Source organism: Lonchura striata, chromosome 1, assembly GCF_046129695.1.
Source record: "Lonchura striata isolate bLonStr1 chromosome 1, bLonStr1.mat, whole genome shotgun sequence".
NCBI lineage: Eukaryota > Metazoa > Chordata > Aves > Passeriformes > Estrildidae > Lonchura > Lonchura striata.
Window position 1 is genome coordinate 3,509,472 of NC_134603.1, and position 22,140 is coordinate 3,531,611.

At 41.3% G+C, this 22,140-nt stretch overlaps 1 protein-coding gene across 7 annotated transcripts in view; it reads left to right on the forward strand.

Moving 5' to 3' along the window:
• The window catches only part of TSNARE1 (t-SNARE domain containing 1), a 449,842-nt gene that overhangs the window by 198,436 nt on the left and 229,266 nt on the right, over positions 1-22,140 (forward strand). For all 7 annotated transcript variants that reach the window (XM_021531988.3, XM_021531987.3, XM_021531991.3 and 4 more), the window contains 3 exons: positions 5,567-5,657; positions 9,031-9,105; positions 11,060-11,116. In XM_021531988.3, the coding sequence (XP_021387663.2) occupies positions 5,567-5,657; positions 9,031-9,105; positions 11,060-11,116 (223 nt within the window). The remainder of the gene's footprint in view (positions 1-5,566; positions 5,658-9,030; positions 9,106-11,059; positions 11,117-22,140) is intronic.

A 22,140-nucleotide genomic window follows, 5' to 3' on the forward strand; every position in this document is an offset into this window, starting at 1 on the left:
CTGACTCCTGAACAAGTGGGTCTGCACAAGCCTGAGTTTCTGAGCTTTGGGGTTAAATGCCAGGTTCAGGGGGGAATATGGGGTAGGCAGTTTGGGAAGGCTGCACCTTCCTGGTACCTGAGGCAATGGGGAAAGGAGAAGTGCAACGTGCAGCCAGGAGTTTGGGATAAAAGGAGGCTGTGCTCTCCAAAACCCCAGAGAGAGAGAGAAAATCCTACGGGCTGTGCCCTGGTGCACTCTCTCCCTTCATTTGAATAAATTTGCAGGACTCCTCTGTCACCTTTTCACAGTGTGATTTTCCATGCATCCTGGAGAATGAGGTTCGAGGCTTTCTGTGATTCTGTAAAGTGCAGTGATCTAAGGCAGAAAAACTTTCCATCCTATAGATGAGTGTTTCAGCTTCCTAGTGATGGGAAGAGGGGAGGCAGACACTGATCTCACTGGTGACCAGTGACAGGACCTGAGGGAATGGCTGGAGCTGGGTCAGGGGAGGCTGAGGTCGGATATCAGGAAAAGGTTCTTCCCCCAAAAGGTTGTTGGGCACTGACTGGGCTCCCCAAGGTCTGGTCACAGCCCCAAGACTTCCAGAGCTCGAGGAGCATTTGAACAATTCACTCAGGGTCAGGGTGGGATTGTTGGGATTGTCCTGTGCAGGGCCAGGAGTTGGACTGGGATGATCCTCATGGGTCCCTCCCAACTCAGGATATTTACTGGTTCTGCTGTAGGATCATCCTGGCTGTGTAGGATACGCCACGAGGCTGGATCACCTCTCCAGTGAGGATTCTCTGCGTCATTTTTGGGGTTGTGTTGAAGGTTGGAGGGGGAGCTTCAGACAAAGTTTGTTAGAGAAGCTCCCATTGAGTCCTGAGGTGCAGAGAGGATCCCTTTGCTCTCTAAACTCCTCAGAGAGGAGCCTGGGGGCAGCTGGACCCTGGACTTTGTCAACAGCCTAAGTTTTACAACTTTGTCCCTCAGATTTTAATGATAGCAAATCAGATATATGTCTATGAAAATGGATTATTTCTTATGATAAATGATTAGACAAAATAACTCAATCAGATTTATTTGCTACACATCATAAAAGCTAAAACTACTATTACAGTATCAGATAGGATAGTGCACTAAATCAAAGCAATATTAAAGAAATCATATTAAAGCTACCAAAGCAAAAAATTATTAGAGATTGATGTAACTTACCCAGGCCAATGACTGAAGGCAAATCTTTTTCATCCAGCATTCAGGGACGCCCTCGGGGCACATTCTTTACCCAAGGGATGAATGTCCACACACACTCCAAAGAGGAATATGTTAGAAGAACCCACCCTATGAAAATGGGACTGGACTTTTATAGTTTACAGGGGCTGGCTACCAGTCATGTGCCAAATCTTTGCCTCACTCCCAACTGTTGGTTTGAGGCTGCTGTGGCAGATGGGTTTTAATACAATTCAACACCAGATCCCAGCACATGGTGCCCTTCTCAGCCCACCACTAACACCTTGAAAAATAGGGCATTATTTGAGGTTTTTGACCACATTCTAGAGCAGAACTTCACACTACAGGTGCCCCCTTCCACAGGCCACAAAGAATCTCCATTGGATTTTCTCTGTGGTTAACCACCTTTATTAGGTGGAGAAAAGGGAATAGGATCCTTAGGATCCCATGCTGTACCTGTGGGCAATGCATGAAGTTTTATTTATGTGTATTTGTAGTTTTCAGTATCCTATCAGTTCCCAAAACCACCAGTCCTTCACAGAATCCATCTGTACGACAGGAAGGGGATCTCCTGTGGTGCCAATCTCCCTCTGCATATTTGATGCTCCCTTTTGCATCTGTGTCTGCAGCAGCAATGGAACAGATGCAAATGCAGCTGCTCAACCTACTTCTGCTTCAGCCACAGATCCTGCAGCTCGGTGCTCTGCTCAAAGTACTCTGATTTTTACCTCTTTTTGGATAAGAAACCTGCAGTAAATATTAAAGCAGCTGTGAAAAAGACAAGTTTTGAGTTACACTGACCTAACTGGCTTAATTCTTGCCAATCCTACTTGACCACTCTTAAGTGCAAAAAGAAGCTACATTGCTGTGCAGTTGTCCTTTGCTAAAAAAGGGGATTTTGAATCTAATGATGTTCAAACCACTACAGCAAAGGTATCTTTGATCTGTACCCAAAAAAACACATTATTGCTTTTCCATTAGGGAGCAGATGAAAATAAAATAAGCTGTATCTTGTTTTAGAAGTGGAAATGCCATTTCCTGCTGGAGCTGGAAAATGAAGCTCTTTGGGATTGTTGTAAGTATTGGCAGGCATGGTGAGACAGAGAGAACTCCTTCCCTTGCTGGTGTTTGCTGCTGCGCTTGGGGTCTGATTATTTTTTCACTGACTTGGCCATTCATCAAGTGTCTCAGAGAAGCAGCAGAGGCAGAAGTTCAGCTCCTTCCTGGTGTCCCTGCGGATGAGGGGAGCAGCCGCCGCCGCATCTGCCTCTTTGCAGAGCTCCTTTTAAAACTGGGTAAATAAATTAGAGAGATGATCGTTCAAAGAACAAACTGTGAGCAGCTGGGGATCAGGGATTCGCTGGACCATGCTCCTCCAGCAGAGGAAACAGCAGCCACGGGGAACTCGGGGAACTCGTAGGCAGCACTTTGGCATCCCCTGGATTATTTAGTGCTTTGTCTTTGCAGTGTTTGTGCACGCAGAAATGCTCAGCAAGAGATGTTACCCCTCCTAAGAGATGCCCTCTCTGGTGTTTACCCTTCCAGGGTTTGTTTTCAGAGCAGAGCTGTAGACAGGTAAATCTTCTACTACATTTGTGTTTTAGGTACTTGGCACATCCACAGATGGAGTATTAACTTGCTGTTGTGTGGAGGACTCTTTTGAGAAGGAAATTTTATTCATCAGAGACACCCCTTTAATTAACTTCCACGCTTCCATGGGGAGCAGAATATAAAGACAGATAATAATAATAGCAATACTGTTAATACTACAAATAAAAATAAAAACAAAAACAACAACATATCTTGTTACCATTACAAATAAAAATAAAATACTGCAGGAAGCAGTGTTTTAAGATGTCTTTTCTTAAAATTAGGATCCTAATAGCATTTAATATAAATTAAATATGACCACTGTCTGATTCCTGAGTGCATCTCTGAAACTGAAGAATAAGAAGTTAATTGTTCTGACAACATAGTTGGAAGTGACAAAATCAAGGACCAGCATGTTGGTTAAAGTTCATTTTGAATTAAGAGGTCAAAGACAGAACTTTTATTTTTTTGTACTCCTGCTCCCACTTATTTTTCCAGCAAAGTTTGTGCCCAGCACAAATTTATTATGTAAGATAGCTAACATAAAACTTACATTACAAAGCAAATGATGAAGGCTTTATTTAACTTTAGAGATTGGGAAGGATCAGATGCAAGAGCCTATCAAGCCATTTTACTTTGGAGATGGGGAATTAGTGGTATGTAAATCCCTGAGTTATTCTGTGGGCAGATAATTTAATGAGGTCTGCAAAATGGATGTCAACTCCAGCATCTTTCTTTCTGTTAAGAGGAATTAGGTATGGAAATCTGAGATTTGAATCTGCTGCTTCTAGAATTCATGCATTTGGTGGCAAGATATACTTGATTAAGAGATTGGGGATCAGGCTGACTGTGCACTCCTCAATGTTAGCAATGTGACAGGATTCAATTCCCAGCTCCCTCTCTCGCAATGGCAGTGAGGAACACCTGTCTGTGATAGATATGACCTCTTCAATCTCAAATTAAAAGTGATGTAATTGCTCAGCTGGTGTGGCGAGTCCTGGGATCATCAGTAAATGAAGTGCATTTTGAGGAATGAATACAGAAATTGTACCTTAATTTAAATAAACAGAGGTAATATCTCATTATTGGATCTAGTTTTGTCTTTATGTGGGGTTACTTCTCCTTCTTGCATGGTGCCAGAAGAGTCCATGCCTTCTGTGTGAGTGTTCCACCCTTGACACACATCTGAATTCCTGTTCTGCAACTGAGAAATGTTGTTTTCATGGTGTACTAAGCTTTCGCTTGCAGGTACTTTGTATGAGCTCAGGTGTAATTTTATTTACTGGGAGGGTGGTGAGGCCCTGGCACAGGATTCCCAGAGAAGCTGTGACTGCCCCACATCCTTGGAAGTGTCCAAGGCCAGGTTGGATGGAGCCTGGAGCAACTTGGTCCACTGAAAGGTTTTCCTGCCCATGGAAGGTGGTTGGAAACAGATGATGTTGGAGGTCCTTTACATCCCAGGCTATCCTATGATTCCATGATCCTGGACAGTTTTCCTAGCTTTTTGCTGCTTTTGTTTGCACAAAAACATTGAAGTGGGGAAAAAACTCCTGGACTTTCAATTACGACCTGAACAAGTGAGGTCTTGGTGTTTTTGTAGTTAAGGTTGTGTTTGATAAAAGCTGTCTGGGGACTGGCCTTGATCTTCAAAGGAGCTGCTGGAAGAGTTGACCTAGCTCTCAAAAGAGCTGCTCGCCATCAGAACTGACAGAGAAGACGAAGGAGCTGGAGAGACAATCCATGGGTCTTCAGGACCAAGGGACCATGAATAGACATTTTGACATTTTTGATCAAAGAACCTCCATTCACTTCAATTCTCACCACTCTAAAAAAAAAGTACTGTCAAATTACTCTTTTTTATACAACTGTAGCTCATGCTCATGTATGTCCTCTAAGGGAGAAAAACATGATTTTCTCCAGGTCTTTTCCAAGTATTTTTTGAGGTTTTGAACAAAACCTCATGGCAATCCACTTCTTTCTGACTGAAAGGATATGAAGTGCTCTCCGGAGAAGCTGAGAAGCTGAGAGTGCTCTGTTGACCTTAGAAAGCTTGAGAACTACTGGACTGAGTTAAGAAATACCTTTGAGAAGCATTCATTTCTCTTCCCCTTTGTTTGTATAGTCCCAAAGAACAAGGCTAGCAAACAGTGCTTACGAGGAATAATGGTACTGGAATTTGGGGTGTAAAAGGGAGGGACACCTGTGACTGGAGGGGTGACTGGTTTGGCTCCATTCCTGCTTGTTTCAGGGCTGGTGAAGCAACTCTGCCCTTTCACATCCCCAGCGCTTTCCTGGAGATACTGTGTCATTAAGTAGATGACCAGGGTAAGTAAATTTGTCCTGCTCAATTTCAGACTTCTCTCCTGAGAAAAATATTTTTTCTGGGCAAGCCATCAGGCAACTCCCCAGTCCTTGTCTCCTTTTGCTATAAAACCCTTCTTTGAAAATTTGCAGTACCAATCAGCTGTGGTGGCCTTGTTCCCTGTCCCCCCTCTTGTTTTCACCTTATCACTTCCATTTGAATGGTTCACAGGCCTTGTCTTTGTGCTGAAAGCAGGAAGAATATTTTGGGCAGCTCCTTCCCAGTATTTCTTTCTGGCTTCCATTGCTGGTCAAGACCCAGGACTCCTGTAGCCCTCCTGAGCCTCCTTGTGCTGCTGTTGTTGTGTTGTCTCAATTGCTCTGCAGCTTGATAGATTTCTCCAAGTGTCTCATTATGCAATTAATTTCAATTGCAATTCCCATCATCTCTTCTCTTCTGCAGGCATGCCACCCAGCAGGAGACTAATAAAACCATCACGACGAGCACCAAAGCCATCAAGCAGCTGTCTGAGGTTGTCAGAGGCTCATCCAGGGTATGTGTCACTCAACATGCTGTTGGGGGAGAATGATGGGTTTTGTGGAAGGGGGAATAATGAAAATAAGAAGTGGCAGTGGGTGCTTTAAAGCTGTTAAGCCCTTTGTCTTGTTATGACTTCCTTTCCTCTCAAACAAGTGTAGTTTTCCCTTATAAATGACCCAGGGGAAAACAGCTGCAGACACCAGTTCTCCTCCCAAAACTGGTTTGTGTAGAATTGGAAATCAAGAACTCAGCAACAAAACCTTTGGCCAGTTCACATCTATCTTAGGGTCTTAGTTTGGGTGAAAATATTGCAGAAATCATCTGGCTTCATATAAGTTTGGCATTGGTTAAAGACTCAGTTGTGGGGTGCAGGTGAGTTTGGGAGTGTGTTAAATTTCTGGAAAGGTCAAAGCCATGGAATATGTGGATATGACATGGAATGTCATGGATATGACACTGATTCAGGGCTGTGTCCTAGTGCAAAGGCAGCTTTGGGGGGGTAGATAAATAGAGGTTCTGGGCAGATCAGAGCAGGATTTTAAATTAGAATTTATGCCACTCTGAATTCCAGTTTATCCCAGAAAATCCCATCTGGTTTTTGTGCAGACTCACAGGGTAGGAGTGAGTTGTCCCCAGTGCAAAGACTGGACAAACAGAAGGTTTTGGACCTTCCAACAAAGATTTTATACCCCAGATGTTACTGCTGACTTGGCCCATGATGTGCATCATGGGCTAGAACACACGCAAACTGTGGGGACCTGATTCTGGCTAGTGAGAGAGTTAAAGGAGAATTTTCACCACTACATAACATTCAGCACCTGAAATGGAATTAAGAACAGATTTACTTGATTTCTGTTGCACTCTTGCTTCCAGCATCCATATGGTTTCTATGTCAGGAACTTTCCTGAGTTCATGTTTTATTCTCACTCACTACCTGCCATTTTCCAAAGTCCTGTATTACTTTCAATTCTGTTCTCACTGCCCTTCCACCTAGAAATAAGACTGCTTTAAACACACAACTCATCTCTGACCAAGTGGTTTTTACAGCCTGGATTTATGGCACTTGCCAACAGGCAGTTGAGATAAGGATTTAAAACTTGGATCACCCGAGGCCACCTTGGTAACCTGTGAAAGACCATGTACAATTTAGCCTGCCTAAAAAAAATCAGTGGGTGATGGTCTGCTCCAGAGGATACGGAGGGAAGCCTGGAATGATTGTTTCTACATGTAGAAATCAAGATTAAGACAAGAATAATTTTTAACATATTGCTTTGACTAGTGATGGATGGCAAGGACTGTTTTGTTTTGTTCGTGGTTCTTTTTTTGGTTTTGGTTTTTTTTTTTCTTTCTTGTTTCCTTGCATAATTACATCTGAGCTTGATGAAACAGAAGATGCTGCCTTGGAGATATGGGGATCTGGATTTTTTTTTTTTTGATTTTTTTTTTTTTTTTTTTTTTTTTTTTTTTTTTTTTTTTGTGCTGATCTCCAGGCTGCATTTTGTGACATAAATTGAGTCCAAAGGGGAATCAGGCAAGGTCACATTAAACCCAATTACAGTGAGTGCAACACATGAATGTCATTATTTGCCCTTGAAGCCTATGTGGACTCTTAGGAGACAAGATTTCACTGTCATGGGGAGAAAAATGCAAAGTTGAAGTGAAAATATTTAAGAGCTAAAGGAAGTAGGCACAGAAACAATTTCAGTATTATGAGGAATAAACTTGCTGGTCTCTTTTATATTGTATAATAATTTTTTCTGCTCACTGGTCAATTAATTTAACTCTTTTTTTAAAAAATTCTTCTTTCTAACAGTAGAGTTTTAGTAATTAACCTTACAAATTTTGATAGAAAGCCTGTAGCCACTGTCCCTTACATAGAAGAAATTGTTCTGGTGGATATTGGCTGCTGGTCAGTAAGTCCCTCATGGGAATCTGGGAAGCACTGAAAACTCTCCTCCCATAAAATTACTCACAGCATGAAAATCCTTACAGAGCTTTATAGTTAGTCCTCACCAATCCATTTTTCTGTGGACTGCTTTGCATGCACACACAGAAGAAAAAAAAAATAAATTCTTTTTTCCCCCTTTCTTCCTTATTTTCCACCAGTAATGCACTGCCAACAAGAAGCAATATGGGACTTTCTCTGACTCCCCATAAATCTCCTGCTGGAGATATTGGAGTCAGGATGCCCAGCTGAGCAAATTGATAGTATTGCAGCAGCAAAGATGCTGCTCTAAGTAGATCAGTGTGCTACAAGGCAGGAGACTGATGGAAAATGGCTCTTTTAGGGCTTCGTTCCAAACTAACCTCAAAGGATGTAAATAGAGAGGTAGATCTGGAATTCCATTTTTTGGTAGGGTGAGTGCTGGAGCACAAGATCTGCTCTCCAGGGTGACAATCTTATCTTATTTTGCATGTGGAACAAACATAAGGTTTATGGACCTTTATCTGTAGAATGGGAATAATGATACTTCCCCTGCTCTAAAAATGATTTTAAATCTTTAGAGGAAGAACTAGGATATTATTCTGTGTGTGAAAATACTGCCATTAAAATTAAAAGTGTTTATCCCAACCTTTATAAAATCTACTTTTGTAACCCCAAGCAGTTTTCTGAAACAGCTGAAATGGCTGGAAAGTGAACATTTCTGCTCAGTAGCTTTAGTGTAGATTGTGTTTTGCTTTTCATTTGTTTTTTAAGGTGACATCCCAATTCCTTGCAGCATTTCCCTCTGTAAAATCTGGACATTTGGGCTCCTGCATATGTGAAATCTCAAATCCAGGGTGTAGAACAGTTCCAGGAGAACAGTTTGGGTTTGGTCATTTCCCCTGAGAGCAGAGATTTGGAAGCATGGTGGATACTTGCATCAGGCATTTTTCTTCCTTCCAAGAACAGGGGGATTTTAAACATAAATTGAAACCTTGCTGGAGAAAGCTCCAGCCATAAAGACAGTGACATGTGGGTTCATGTTTTGGAAAACATTAAGATAAGCTGGTTTCTAACAGTCAGACCAAGGAGAGGGGATGTTGTGGCTGTTTGACTTTTCAAGTCCAGTAAATTTCCCAAATGAGGTGATCAACTCCATCATGATTTATCCTGTGGAAAAATAACTTTTTTATAGAAAGATCGCTCCAGTTATTTTCTCCAATGCTATCTTGAATATCCAAAGTGGCATTTTATTTATTTAACCTGGCCTGAAAGACCAAAGCATCACATTTCCTAAAAGAAAATCCAATTGCATCCTGGCAGCCCCAGTGTGACTGATTCTTTTAGGGTACCATTGGTACCCACTTTATTTATTTGGTGTCTCCCACTAGGACAATTTCCTATGGTCACAGAGAGATCCTTCAGCCTTCTAACCAGCCTTCTTTTTTTTTTCCCAATACAGCAAGAAAGGCTTCAGCTGGACAGGCTGAAGAACCAGCTGTCAGATGCCATCCAGAGATACGGAGCTGTGCAGAAAGTGAGTGTCCCTCCTGCTTCTACTGTCCCATCTGGGAATCTGGGAATGTGTTAGGTGTAATTCCCTGGAGCCTGGAGCATCTCTACAGGGCTGCCAATGAATGGTTTCCTCCCTCTTTTCTTTCATTATCAGTCAAGCAATCATAGTGTCTTAGAATTAAGGTTGGGAAAAAAACTTTTAAGATCATCCAATCCAACCATCAACCCAGCAGCACCTGAGCCATGTCCTTAAGGGCCATGTCCACATGGCAGGGATGGTGTCCCCACCACTTCCCTGGGCAGCCTGTTCCAGTGCTTGGCAAGCTTTTTTCTGCAGAAATGTTCCCAAATATCCAATCTAAACCTCCCCTGGGGCAGCTTGAGGCCATTTCCTCTTGTTCTGCCCCTTGTTCTCTGGGAATGGACATTGATCCTCACCTGGTTACACCCTCCTGTCAGGGAGTTGTAGAGAGTGAGGTCTCCCTTGAGCCTCCTTTTCTCCAGGCTGAGCCCCCCCAGCTCCCTCAGCTGCTCCTCATCAGATCAGTGCTCCAGCCCCTTCCCCAGCTCCGTTCTGGTCACACTCCAGCCCCTCAATGCCCTTCTCATTGTGAGTGGCCCAAAACTGACCCCAGGATTTGAGGTGTGGCCTCCCCAGTGCTGAGTTCAGGGGGAAGTATTTCCATGCCATTATTTTGGTGTGCCTCCACTCTCAGGGGAGAGAGGATTGCACAGTTCACCTTTTCTGCTTGCAGAAAATGTGCAGGCAGCATGGATAATTCAAAGTCTACCCCACCTTCTAGCTCTGCTTTGCTGTTTGGCTGTGCCAGAAATTTTCAAACATCTTGTGGCTGGGATATTGGAATGTTATGAAACATTCTTCCAACAGGGATCTGTCACCAAGATCAAGCTGTTTAATAAAACAAACAAATCCTGAACTCCAGTTCCTTCCTCTGCTTCTTGCTCACCCTCTTTACCCAGGGGAGGCTTTGCTAATGAGCAGATATGTTTTGTTTTTTAAACTGTAGTAATGACTTAAATTTAGCATCCCCAAACTGCCTCCCTCCCTGGCAGTGCAAGCTAGGAGATATATCTGGATTAATCAAAATACAGCTTGGACAAACTTTGGTGGCTTTGGTATATCACATTAATGAGTCTGACGCATGCCTGCAACAATGGGAAGGATATATTGTAATTACACAGGTGTAATGAAATTTGGCTGGCAACATGCACTTAATAATGTGTCTCTATTAGAAACATTCTGGACTGATTGATTTTCCAGCACTTGCTGCCTGTGCCTTAAAAATTAAATAAATAAATAGATGTACATAAAATTGCAGTTCAACAGCATGTCTGTTGTGTAATAGAATTGCATCATCTCTAGTGCTACCTCATATTTTAAATTATTTACCTGTCCTATTCAAGAAACTGAGTGTGGGGTCTTTAAATTAAATTACTGTGTGTGTTAAATGAGAAGTTAGAATTATTTGGGTAAAGAGCTCCACCCCCATATACACACACACACACATCTTTTTTATGCTTTTTTTTTTTTTCCCTAATGTTCATGAGTACAGTCCATCTGAACTGTATAGGATTGTATTTCTTTTATTTTAAAAACTGTCATCAATTCAGAAGTGCCAGAATTAACCACTGCAGTTTGTGAACGCCCGGCTGCATCAGGAAAACAATCTGAGTGATAAATTGCTACTTATCCACGTCCTGGCTGTCATTCCCTAAATGCCTGTTTCAGTTTTGATAACCTTGTCATTCTGAAAGCTTTGAAGACTTTTAATGCCTGCAAGACTGAAGTTTTCAATGCTTTTATACTCCCTTGTTTTTTTCTAAAGAGTAAGAGCTTTCTCTGTGTCTTTTTCTTTAGAAAGTAGAAGAAAATAGCTTCATATGACTCCTTCCCTAAATATTTGGACTCTTCTCAGCCATTTTCCCTCTGATTTTTTTTCTTTTCCTTTTAACAGAAAATAGCAGAGAAATCCAAGTCTTTGCTTCCTACTGGGCAGAGAAGCACCAAACAGGTAAGTTCATGAGTGAGTGTGCTAAAAAAAAGCTGTTTTCTAACCTCACTAATGATGCTGAAGAGCTTGGAGCTCCTCCACTTCCTACATTGATGCCAGTGAGGTGATTTTCCAATAGAAATGTGTGATGTCTTTGGAGGTGGAAGATAGCAGGACTCAGGAAAAAAAACTTATGTAAGACCTGTTTAATTAGTCTCTGCTTTTCTGTCCTCATGGGGCTGTTTTTCCATTCTTGAGGGGAGTTTTGTCTGCTATGAAATCTATCAAAAAGCAGTCCTACACCCCCTTTTCCTGGAAGCTTGGCTCATAGGTGTGGTGAAATCACATTCCAAGGACAATTTCATAGAAGAAATTAAGAAGAGGTTTTATCCAATCCATCTCCAGTTTTAAGAAGGATTAGGTATTCTGCTTTCTTTGGCTACACTGCACTATGGTTAACTACTAAATACATATGCAAATTAAGTGTTTTTCTTCCTTTTTTAAGGCCATATTAGGAAATTTTTCAATGAATAAATACTATATAGAATCAGAGTGTATATATTTATTCTCATTTGTGTATACGTATTCATATATACTCTGATTCCTCCATATACGATGCACATATTCAATTTCATATGCACATGTATGTGAATATATATATATATATAAAATACAATTTGGTGCATGTGTGCCAGTGAACATTTGCAAATTATTAAGACTGTAAAGATAACATTGTGTGAGTGTATATGTATATATACAGGAAAATGTGTAGTCTTTTATAAATAGACTATTACTATAGATTTAATATCTGGATGTGTGTGTTTAAGAAATCTCCACAGATTTCCAAGAGAGTTTAAATGCCAGGGGATCTTTTGGCTGAAGGAAGGGTCCAACAGAGATTAGGTTGTCCTCTCAAATCCTACATACCAAAAAACTTGTAGGCATTTGCAGCTGATACTGTGCCACCAAAACCCACAACTCTATGTCTAATTTCAGTGATTATTTCTGATATTTTTGATTCTTTTTATCATTTAAGGGACAGTCAGCAGGTTTTCTCCTTCCCTAATGACTTTTCTCTCCCTACTTTGTGCCACCTGGTTTTCTACAACTTCCTTAACGTATATAAGTAATAGCTGTACTTTGTAACTTTGAATTGATGGTTCTCTGTAAAAAAGAGTGGAATGGTACCACTGAAAACCCCATCATTAGTACAGATTAATGGACCAAAGCTTTAATATTAACTAAGTTTCAAGTAATTACAATTCTGCTCTAGACCTTGTTGCTTAGTTGGCGTAGGTGTCAGTGAAATGAAATTAAGGAATCAAAGGGCTGATGAATTCCTTTATCCAGTGAGGGTTTCCACTGCTACCTTTGGAGAGATTGTGCACAGATGTTACTGTTCAGCTCTGGGTTTATAAAAATCAACAGTCTGGTTTTGTCCACCAGCTGGTAATCTGTTGAGCAGGGGCATAAATAACACATCCTTTAACTGTGGTCCAATCCTACATACATTAAATATTTATTGGGTCATTTTGTGCAGATTAACTGTGATTTTTTTTCACGCCATCTGTATTGCATAATTTCTTGGGCTTTTAACCAATTGTGTTTGATTGTTGTTGGTGGAGTGGGTTGCAGGGAAGGGAGGAGCTTTGTTCTTGCCTGGACTACCATGGCCATGGCTGCTCCACAGATGTGGGACACTGCTGGCCATTAACCAGTGCAAACAGAATAAAAATTGTTAATTACAGTGAACTTGCAGCATTGGGAGCAAGCCTGGATAAAACCAGCTTTTTTGGTGTGTTGAAATTGCTTGATGACTCCAAAAACAACTTTTATGGAAGTAAACAGAGTTTTAATATGGGAAAAATTGTAGGATGCCAGACAAAAAATACTCATATCTTTAAGTGAGTAATGGTGGGGTTGGAGCAAAAGGAGGCTGGAGGAAGAATGGGACAGAGACAATGCCCTTTGCCTTGAACCAGGTAGGAATCCAACCACTGGGAGATTGTAGCGGGATCAGTTTGGTGTAGGTCAGGCAGAATCAGCAGAAATTGGGTTAAACTGGATCAGCTCAGGTTGTTTCTCCTTGTAGCTGTTGCTTGCAGGTGAAGTGGTTTTGATGGATTACGAAAAAGGAGATTGTAGCATGTCCTGGGTGAGAGGGTTCTGAGTCAGAAAAAGGCTTGATCACGCCCAAGAGGAAATCTTTTCCATGCAGTGACATTTGCTTGGGCTGGGGACACACAAGCCTTCCTGCAAAAAAGAATGAAAATTAATTCATATCTGCTTCAGCTTCCCTGTCCATTTGTGGCTTCACACATCTCTTCTTCCTCCCTCAAGTACAGAAAGGAGAAAAAATTAAAGGTAAAAAACCTGCTGAAGGCAATGTGGTGCTGTGGTTAGTTTTAACTTATTATTATTATTTTTCCAGCAGCAGATTGGCCAGGGCATACAAATTTATGGTTCCCACAGGAACTGTAACCTGACCACTATGTGAATATATTAAGGCATTAAAGTTAACACCCTATAGAGTAATGCAAAATACTACATATGTTCAGGAGAGCTGATTTATGTGCCTTGTGAAGCTGCACAGGGACTTGGTGCAGATCCAGCCTTGATTCAAACACTGCTTGCCTTCAGGGCTTTGTTCTCTTTTATTTATACCTTAATTTATTACAGAAAATGGTAAGAGGTCTGAAGAATACTCGTTTTTCTGGATGCCTGTCCCTATACTTCTCTCCCACTGGTGAGTGGGAAAGGTGAGATGTTGAGTAACACAAGCCCTAATAATTTCCCTTTAGGGAGTAATTGATTCCCTAGATCCATGTAACAGGTAAAAATTGCCATGGCAAGCCTTGGGAAAATTAGTTTCCTGCCTGTTGTGGTTTGTTGTAAGTACTCTTTAATTGAGTTTATTTGTTTATAAAGGCAAAATAAAGGCATTGATCCAAAACTCCTTGAAGCCTGAAGTTATATAAATTCTTAATCAAATATATGTTTGTAGGAATGTGTTTGTGTATAGACAAATCAATGGAGTTCTATAGGTGCATATATTGAAAGACACAACTTTTTACTACACTAAATGATGATTCTTGTGGCAACAATTAATACAAAAAAAGAAAAAAACCCTTTCCCTTGAATCTGTGAAATTAATTTTAAGTCTTCGCCTACTAGCCAAAATGAGACTTCAAAAGCCTCATTAAGGGGAATTTTGAAAGGTAGTTTCCAGTTTATGGGAATTGCAGCCTACAGCAGAGATTTGGGGATATGGTCACCTCTGCTCCTGACTATTTTTGGGCAGGTGGGTTTCAAATCCCACTTCTCCCCCTGAATGCAAACTCCTCCTCCCAGGCAGAGTCCAGTGTAGGAGTGGGAGTATTTCAGGTGTCCTCTGGAGCCTGGAGAGTGACCCTCTCTGGTCAGTGGCAGGAGAGGCTGGACAGCTGACCAGATGTGTCCTCTAGGGTGAAATCCATCCCACAGTGCAACAACTGGCTATAAATGATAATGTTCTAATAGCATGGAATCGATTATCCATAGTACTAAAATAATTAATGGTAGACTGTGGAAAATCCACAACAGAACACGTAATGTTCCTGAACACAGGAGATAATTTTTTTTATTTTTAAAAAATTTTAATTTTTTTAATAATTATTGTGCATCCAACATCATCTTATTCTGATAGAAAGGATCTGTTTTTGTGCCCATGGTTGAATGAGATCAAGTGATGGGGCTTGGAGCAAGCTGGGGTAGTGGAAGGTGTCCCTGCCCATGGCAGGGGGTTGGACAAGATGATCTTTAAGGTCCCATCCAACCCAAACCATTCTGTGATTCTCTACAATTCTCTCTTTTCCACTAATGGGGAGAAAAGTGGGTTTTTCTCACCCTGCAGACTTTGTGGGTGGTTCATTCCCCCAAGGGACTGCAAGGAGGGGAAGCACAGCTCTGTGTCAGCTGGGGAATGAGTTTTTATCTAAAAAATCTGAACAGACTTTTTTTTTTTTTTTCTTTTTAGCAATTTTTTTCTTTTAGCAATATTTAGAAATTAAAATTACAGTAATTGTCATGGTGTAATGGCATCCCTCTTCATTTCCTGCTGCTCACGGAGAGAGGAAAGGATAATTATTGCTCTGGAACATGGTAGTTGCCAAAAAGATGCTTTTGTTTCTTATTCTATGGGCCTATTTGACCCATCTCTCAAAGGTCAGTAAATTACATTTTTTAGGAGCACAAAAATGGGTAATAAATGTCTATTTGCATATACAAGTTTTGGTTTTTTTTTAATCCTGACTGCATCAGTTTATTCTTTCTTTAAATGGACTTCCTTCCCACAGGAAGCATCATTTCTCCCTTTCTTCCTGTGTTTATGAAGTTGTTCTTTTTATGTGATTAGAGTAAAATTCTCATTTTGGGGGCAGCAAGATCCAGTCCTTGGCTTTATGGAAGAATAACTTTTTTTGGCAGTAATGTCTGCATAAACTGCATATATCTATGTGAGTGTATAATGACTTTGGTTATTTGGGCTTCTATTTTAACCAGGCCCTTGTCATGGTACAAGCACAGCTACGAGACTGTGCCACCCTGAGCTTCTCACAGGCTAAGCCAACACCAACAGCTCATTTTGAACAATAATTAATTATGAGTTTTTAATGCAGTACATGTTCCTGATACTCCTCATGTTTGAAACCAGCTTCCACATTTGTGAGTGGACATAATGTGTATTTCCCTGAAACGCAAAATTTAATTTCTCACAATCAAAATGCAGCTTTCACCCCAACAAATGGAGCATTTTATTTACACATTTGTCTTATTGACTCTACCATCTTATCTCAGAACTCATGCCAGTTCCTAATGTTCCAGTCTGGCTGCTGTATCTCAGGAAGTCAAACCTTAGCTTTGGTGATAATTTATCTTGCATGTGTGGTAGTAATTGCTGTGTCTTTTCAAGGTCGTTTTGGATGCAGCCACTTCTGTAAAAAGTGTTATTTCAAGAATGTCAACTTTGTTTTAAATGACTGTGCATCCTTTAAAAGCCATATTGTAATCAACCCACTCCCCTGTTCCTAGGGTTGACAATATGGAGCATTTAAATCATACAGTTATTTTTTTCTTGACTTTACTCAAGTGTGGGCTTTTGTTTGGTTTTAAAGGGTTTGGTTTTCTTAAGGTAGTCATTAAAGCAATTTTCTTAAGAAAAATTTAAATATTTTCTTTTCTTTTTCTGCCTCTTTGGGGGTAGAGAAATAGATTTTCATAGAGGGATTTAATAAGTAGATGGAAATAGATTCACACATAATCTTTTAATTTGTTCCCTGTATTTTCAAGGGAGGTGGAATCTATTCTGAATGTCCCAAAGTATTCTTGCTCTGCTTCCAGTGTGTCTGGGAAGGGAAGGTCTTTTCTTCTCAGCATGCCCACGATCTTGAAAAAAATTCCAGTGGACTTTTATAGGCACAGAACTTTCCTAAGTAACCATTAAACTCCTCTTTTGTCAGGGAGGCAGAATTTTTCAGCTGTAAAACTTAAAATGAAGAATCCTGCACCAAGCCCTTGGGAAAACACCCGGGTTCTGGATGCTGCTGGTGGCAGGTTTTATGGGACACCAGGAATGCTCTGGGCTTCAGTAAAAACATGTCCACTCCAAATTCTACTGAAGCTTCAATTGAAGGAATTGTCAAAAGCTGAGGGTAGGAGCTTCCAGTAGCATTCCAATCTCCTTATCCTACAAGATAAGAAAAGTAAGAAAAGACCAAACCTTTAAAAAAAAGGAAACTTTAGCATCAGGTTTGGGGGGAGCTTGCCATTTCCTAAATTGCCCAAGCAACTTGGACATTGTGGATTTTCCTTGGCAATCCTCTACTAAGTGCCTTTCAAGGGATCATTTTGCCTGTGTCTGCTGATAGAACCAGAAACTGCAGCTGCCTCTATCAGCACCCAGACAAAGAATTGAGTTTTCACTAGCTGGGCTTTGGTTAGTTAAGGGGTTTTTTTTTTCAGTTTGTTTCCTTGTGTGTTTTTCTTCTTTTTTATTTTCTTTTTAATTTTCCTTTTGTTTGAGGGAGAAAGGACAGAGATTTCTGTGTGGGCAGAGGATGAAGGCGAGGGAAGGGGTTCTTTTGTACAAAGCCTCCTCCAGAGCAGCTCCACTGGCTCCTCTACCCTGGCTCTGAGTCACTGCTGGAGCCACAAACCAAAGGCTTGTTTTGTCTGGACTGTGCCAGCCTCGCCCCCAGCCCTGCAACCACTTCTTTTATGCTCCCAAATCCTGGGAGACACTTTGCTGTCCCCCCACGCTGGCACAGACCCTGCTGGGGGAACACTGACACCAGGGTCTCGTGGAGGCGTCTGGGGCCGCGCGATGAAACTCGGCCGCGAGCCCGCCTTGCTGAAGGGACAGAGCACTTTGAAAAATCCATATTGTGCCCAGAGGCTGGGACACATCGCTCAGCTGGTGCCCACGTTGTTGTTCTTCCACAGACACAGACAGCTCTGCAATGGATTTTTTCCCCCGCTGCTTGTGGTGGTTGCTGTGCTTGTGTGTCATGGAATCACAGAATGGTTTGGATTGGAGGAAACATTAAAAATCATCTGTTTAAAACCCTCTGCCATGGGTAGGGACACCTTCCACTAGAACAGGTTTCTCCAAGCCCCATCCACACTGGCCTGGAATGTTTCCAGGGATGGAGCAGCCTCAGCTTCTCTGGGCAACCAGTGCCAGGGCCTCACCACCCTCCCAGGGAGGAATTTCTTCCAAATATCCAATGTAAATCTACCCTCCTTCAGCTTAAAGCCATTCTCCCATGTCTTACCACTCCAAAAGCAAAAGACATTCCCCCATGTCTTATCACTCCACTTGCAAAAAAATGCCTCTCCAGCCTTTCTACCCCCTTAAGTACTGTCAGCCCCTAAATTTAAAGAATGCTGCAAATGCACATCTCCTGCCACATCAGGTTCATTAAAAAAAAAAAAAAAAAAAAAGCATTTCTCACCTATTATATGAGATCCTGACATGGTCTCAAGGAATTCTGAATCCTCTTTCCTCTTTAGAGTTGCTTTTTAGCCAGTGAGTGTGGGCAGTTCATGGTTGCATTCAGCACTACCGGCACAGATTTGTATATCTATAAATATATCTGTGTACTGATGTATACCTACATCAAAATAAATACAAACAAATATAAAATGAAATATAAAATTATGTTTATTATAAAATTAAATATAACTATAAATACAGCGGCAGCTGGATGGATGCTCACCTTGCTCAGAGAGCTTTGTCCTTGCATGCAGCTTTTCTGGGCAGTGAGGGTCACCTCTGGCAGCTCTGTCAGAGCTGTGTGACAGCAGCTGAAGAGGAGAGCAAACACAGGCCAAGATCCCAGAGCTGATGAAACGTAGGCTGGGTCTGCAGGATGTGTGTGGCCACAATGGCAGTACTATAATTATTAAAAAATGAATTAAAAGCTTGAATTTTGTTCACTCTATGGGCTTGACTCCCCTGTATATGACTTTTATTTTTTTTTTTAAGCATAATTAAAAGTGTTTCTGCCCAGTGGAAGTGGTTTCTGCTGGGGTGAGGGGGCTGCTCATACAACCCCATCCACCTCCCTTCCTTCAACCCCGCCTTTCCTGAGGTGCACTGCAAGAGTCTAAATTGACTTTTGCCCTGGCAAAGATCACATGCAGCAACTGGTGTAACAAATGTGAAATCTTACTGAGTGTGTCACCTTGCTCCAAAGTGAATGCAGTGTTATTTAATACATTTAAACCCCCACGTGGAGATGAATTATTGAAAGGAAGGAAATTGTATTCTTCTAAACCCACTTGGATGGCTGCATTTATCACATGATTAAATGGGGACAGCAATGGTAGTTTCCCACTAAAAAATGTGTTTGGAAATATATTAACCCTTGCTGCACCAGGGTGAATAAAAAATAATATTTATTGACCTTTCTAAGGCACATCTTATTTGTTTTCAAGGTCTAAATAAACAAAGTTACATCCACCATAAAACCTGATAATATTAAACCCCTTTCACTCCTGTGTAGAAAGCAGTGATTTTACCTCCCCTATAGTTCATCTCACCTATGAAATCATAGACTCATGGAATTATTTGAGTTGGAAGGGACATTAAAAACCATCTTATTCCAACCTCTTGCTATGGACAGGGATACCTCCCACTAGACCAGGTTGCTCAGACTCTTTGAATTGGTCACAATTATTTCTGGTTTATGAAAACACAAGGAAATACAGAATCACACTTGTAATTCTGATTCTTTATTTTGTTGCTTAGCTAAAAACTGTAACCCAAATTTGCATTGTTTTTGCCGGCTAAACTTCCACTGATGTACTGGTTTGTTATACAGTTTCATCCTCACTTTTAATGATAATCCAGAGTGCTGAAATTCCTTTGGAGTTAACTCATAAAGCTGGACATATATCAGAGAAGTAATTTATATATAGTGTCATTATAAAACACAACAGGTTCTGTAGGATAAGGCATGTGGTGCAGATAACATTTCAAGTAGTTATTTCTGAGCTGATAGCAACAGCCTGTGTGATAAATAAAATAAATGTGTTCACCTAAACACAGATGGAGGTTCTCCACTGCAATCACACAAACTTGTTGATTTGAGAAGGTGCCTCTGAAGCAAATAATTCCCTTAAGTTTAAGAGACTTTTTCACCCAACTGTCCCAAGTATGAAATTAGGTGATGGTTCAGAGCCATGAGCAAACTTTGATGAAAATTCCCTGGATATGCTTTTGTAGATAAGCATGGCAAGGTGTTAGACTTGATGGTCCTCAAGACTCTTCTCTGAGTTATTCTGTGGTTTCTATGAATGAAAAAACTGAGCCATGAGTTTGGTCATCACTGCCACTGTTGGGAGAAAATCCAAGTTGTGTGGCTGATACCTGCTGAGCATCACCCTTGGCCCAGCTCATCTCTGTAAGCTCTGAATTAATCCTGGCGGGGTGATGCAGCCATGCCACCACAGATCTTCTCCTCCTGTGGGTGCTCAGATGGGCACTTTGTCACTTCAGAGGTGACAGGACTGCATGTCACTGTGTCCCCTGCAGTAAAACACAGTAAATCTTTGCAGTGTCCACTTCATTAATCTGCTTTAATTAAAGCTTTGCCACCACACGGTACCCTGGCATGAGCATTAGGTCACTCCAATGGATTAATTGGGGTTGATGCAAGAGGACTTTTTCCCTGCTCCCTAAACCAGTTAAGGTCTCAATCTCACCTCTTGTCTCACTGTCTTCTCCAGATGCTGGAAGGGAGCTGGGAATGGTAGAGCAAGGAAGGTTCTTCCCCATGGGAAATGGAAGTTGATCTTCTGCTCCTTTTTGTGCAACTTCCCAAAGCCAAACTCACAGACAAGAGGTTCCCAAGGTCTTTCTTGGCACAGAGACTGCCATGGAAAAACCTTCAGTGGCTGTATGGAGAAACTGGATGAAACCAAAAATGTTTATTTCCATGGACCATTGTTCCATGGGGCAAAGCCAGAGATCCTGTTTGCAATCCATGCGAAGCCTGGATTTTTTGTGAGCTGTGGTTTGCACACCTCACTTGGATGAAATGAAAAGCTTCAGTGTTTTATTTTCTGCATTCACTGAGTCTGTAAAATCCTGAATATAATAAAAATATTGAGGTGGTTCCTAGAACCTTAACTCAATATTACACTTGACACAATTGAATCTCTTGATCTGCAACGTTTCTTGCTTTAAGAAGGATTTTCCCTTCCCCTTCTCGTTTCTGTTTTGGGTTACATTCACATGAAGAGCTCAGCAGTGACGTGCTGAGAAACACAGATGAGTGCCTTAAAAAAACCCAAAAACCACCCAGCAGACAAAAATTTTAAAAATCAAAGCATCTTCTTGCAATCACAGCTGATTTCTGGTGAGTGAGGAAGGTGTTTTCTCCCTTCCTGTGCCCAGCAGTTTGGTGGGAAGTTTGGTGGTCCTGCGGTGGCAGCTCCTAAGATGACCCCTATATTTAAACAGGATTAAAAACACCACTGAAGAGTCAGGCACAAGAAAAAAAAAAAAAATCCAAAAAAGAACACCTTTTCCAGCAGCTGCTGGGAGTGGGGTGAGGGAAGCCGAGGATGCTGCACGCTTTGGAGTGCCATCTGCTGGCACAGGCCTGGTGGGATGCAGGAGCTGGGTTTTACACTGCTCGGATGAAAACGGTGTCAGGGAAGCCCTGATGAATCACTGAGATGAGAATAAACTCTGAAAAGGCTTGGGGTGAAGCAGGATGTTTTGTGTGCCTGTTGAAGACAGAATCCCTTGCTCAGTTGTGTAAATCTGCTCCATGTCCCCCCTCTCTGCACTAGGGAGAACAAACATATTAAAAAAAATTTAAATAAGGATAATATTAATGATTTTGTGTATAAATATATGACTTCTGGGGTTCCTAGGGAAGAGGAATTTGAGCTTTAGGTCACATCTGCTGGGAGTTTGGCAGTTTTTAGTCTCAGCTTGTCTGGTCTCATCTTTAGTAAAGTCCACAGGGCTGTGCAGGTCCTCTCCCTACCCAGTTAATGTAATTTTGGAACCCAAAGGTGAGCACAGGTCTTGCTCATCAGCACATCTTCCTTAGACACAGTAGGGTCTGGAAGGCCATCTGATAAATGGCAGAGGGTGACACTTCTGTTGTAGCATGGGGTAGTGTTAATTTACTATTTTGGAGTTTGAAAGGGTCAAAATTATTTAAATGAACAAGAAACCTCAGTTCATGGGTGTGAGAGCAGGTAAAGGTGATAGCAAATGGTGGTGGTATGTTGGGCACCTGCCTGCAGTCCCAGCCTGGAAAAAGTGGGGTATGAGAGAGAGTTTTGCACAAAAATGAAGGAGAGAAAGGGCTTTTCTTTATAGAGAACCATAGTTTTTGTTTAAATATTTTGGTATCTGCCTTTTTTTTTTTTTTTTTTTAATATGTTTTTATATGTTTCGACCCAAAGGGACACATTTTACAGAAATGCATTCTTTACATGTAGGATGTAATTTGTTTTCTTGTCCTACACCAATCCTGTTTGTTTTG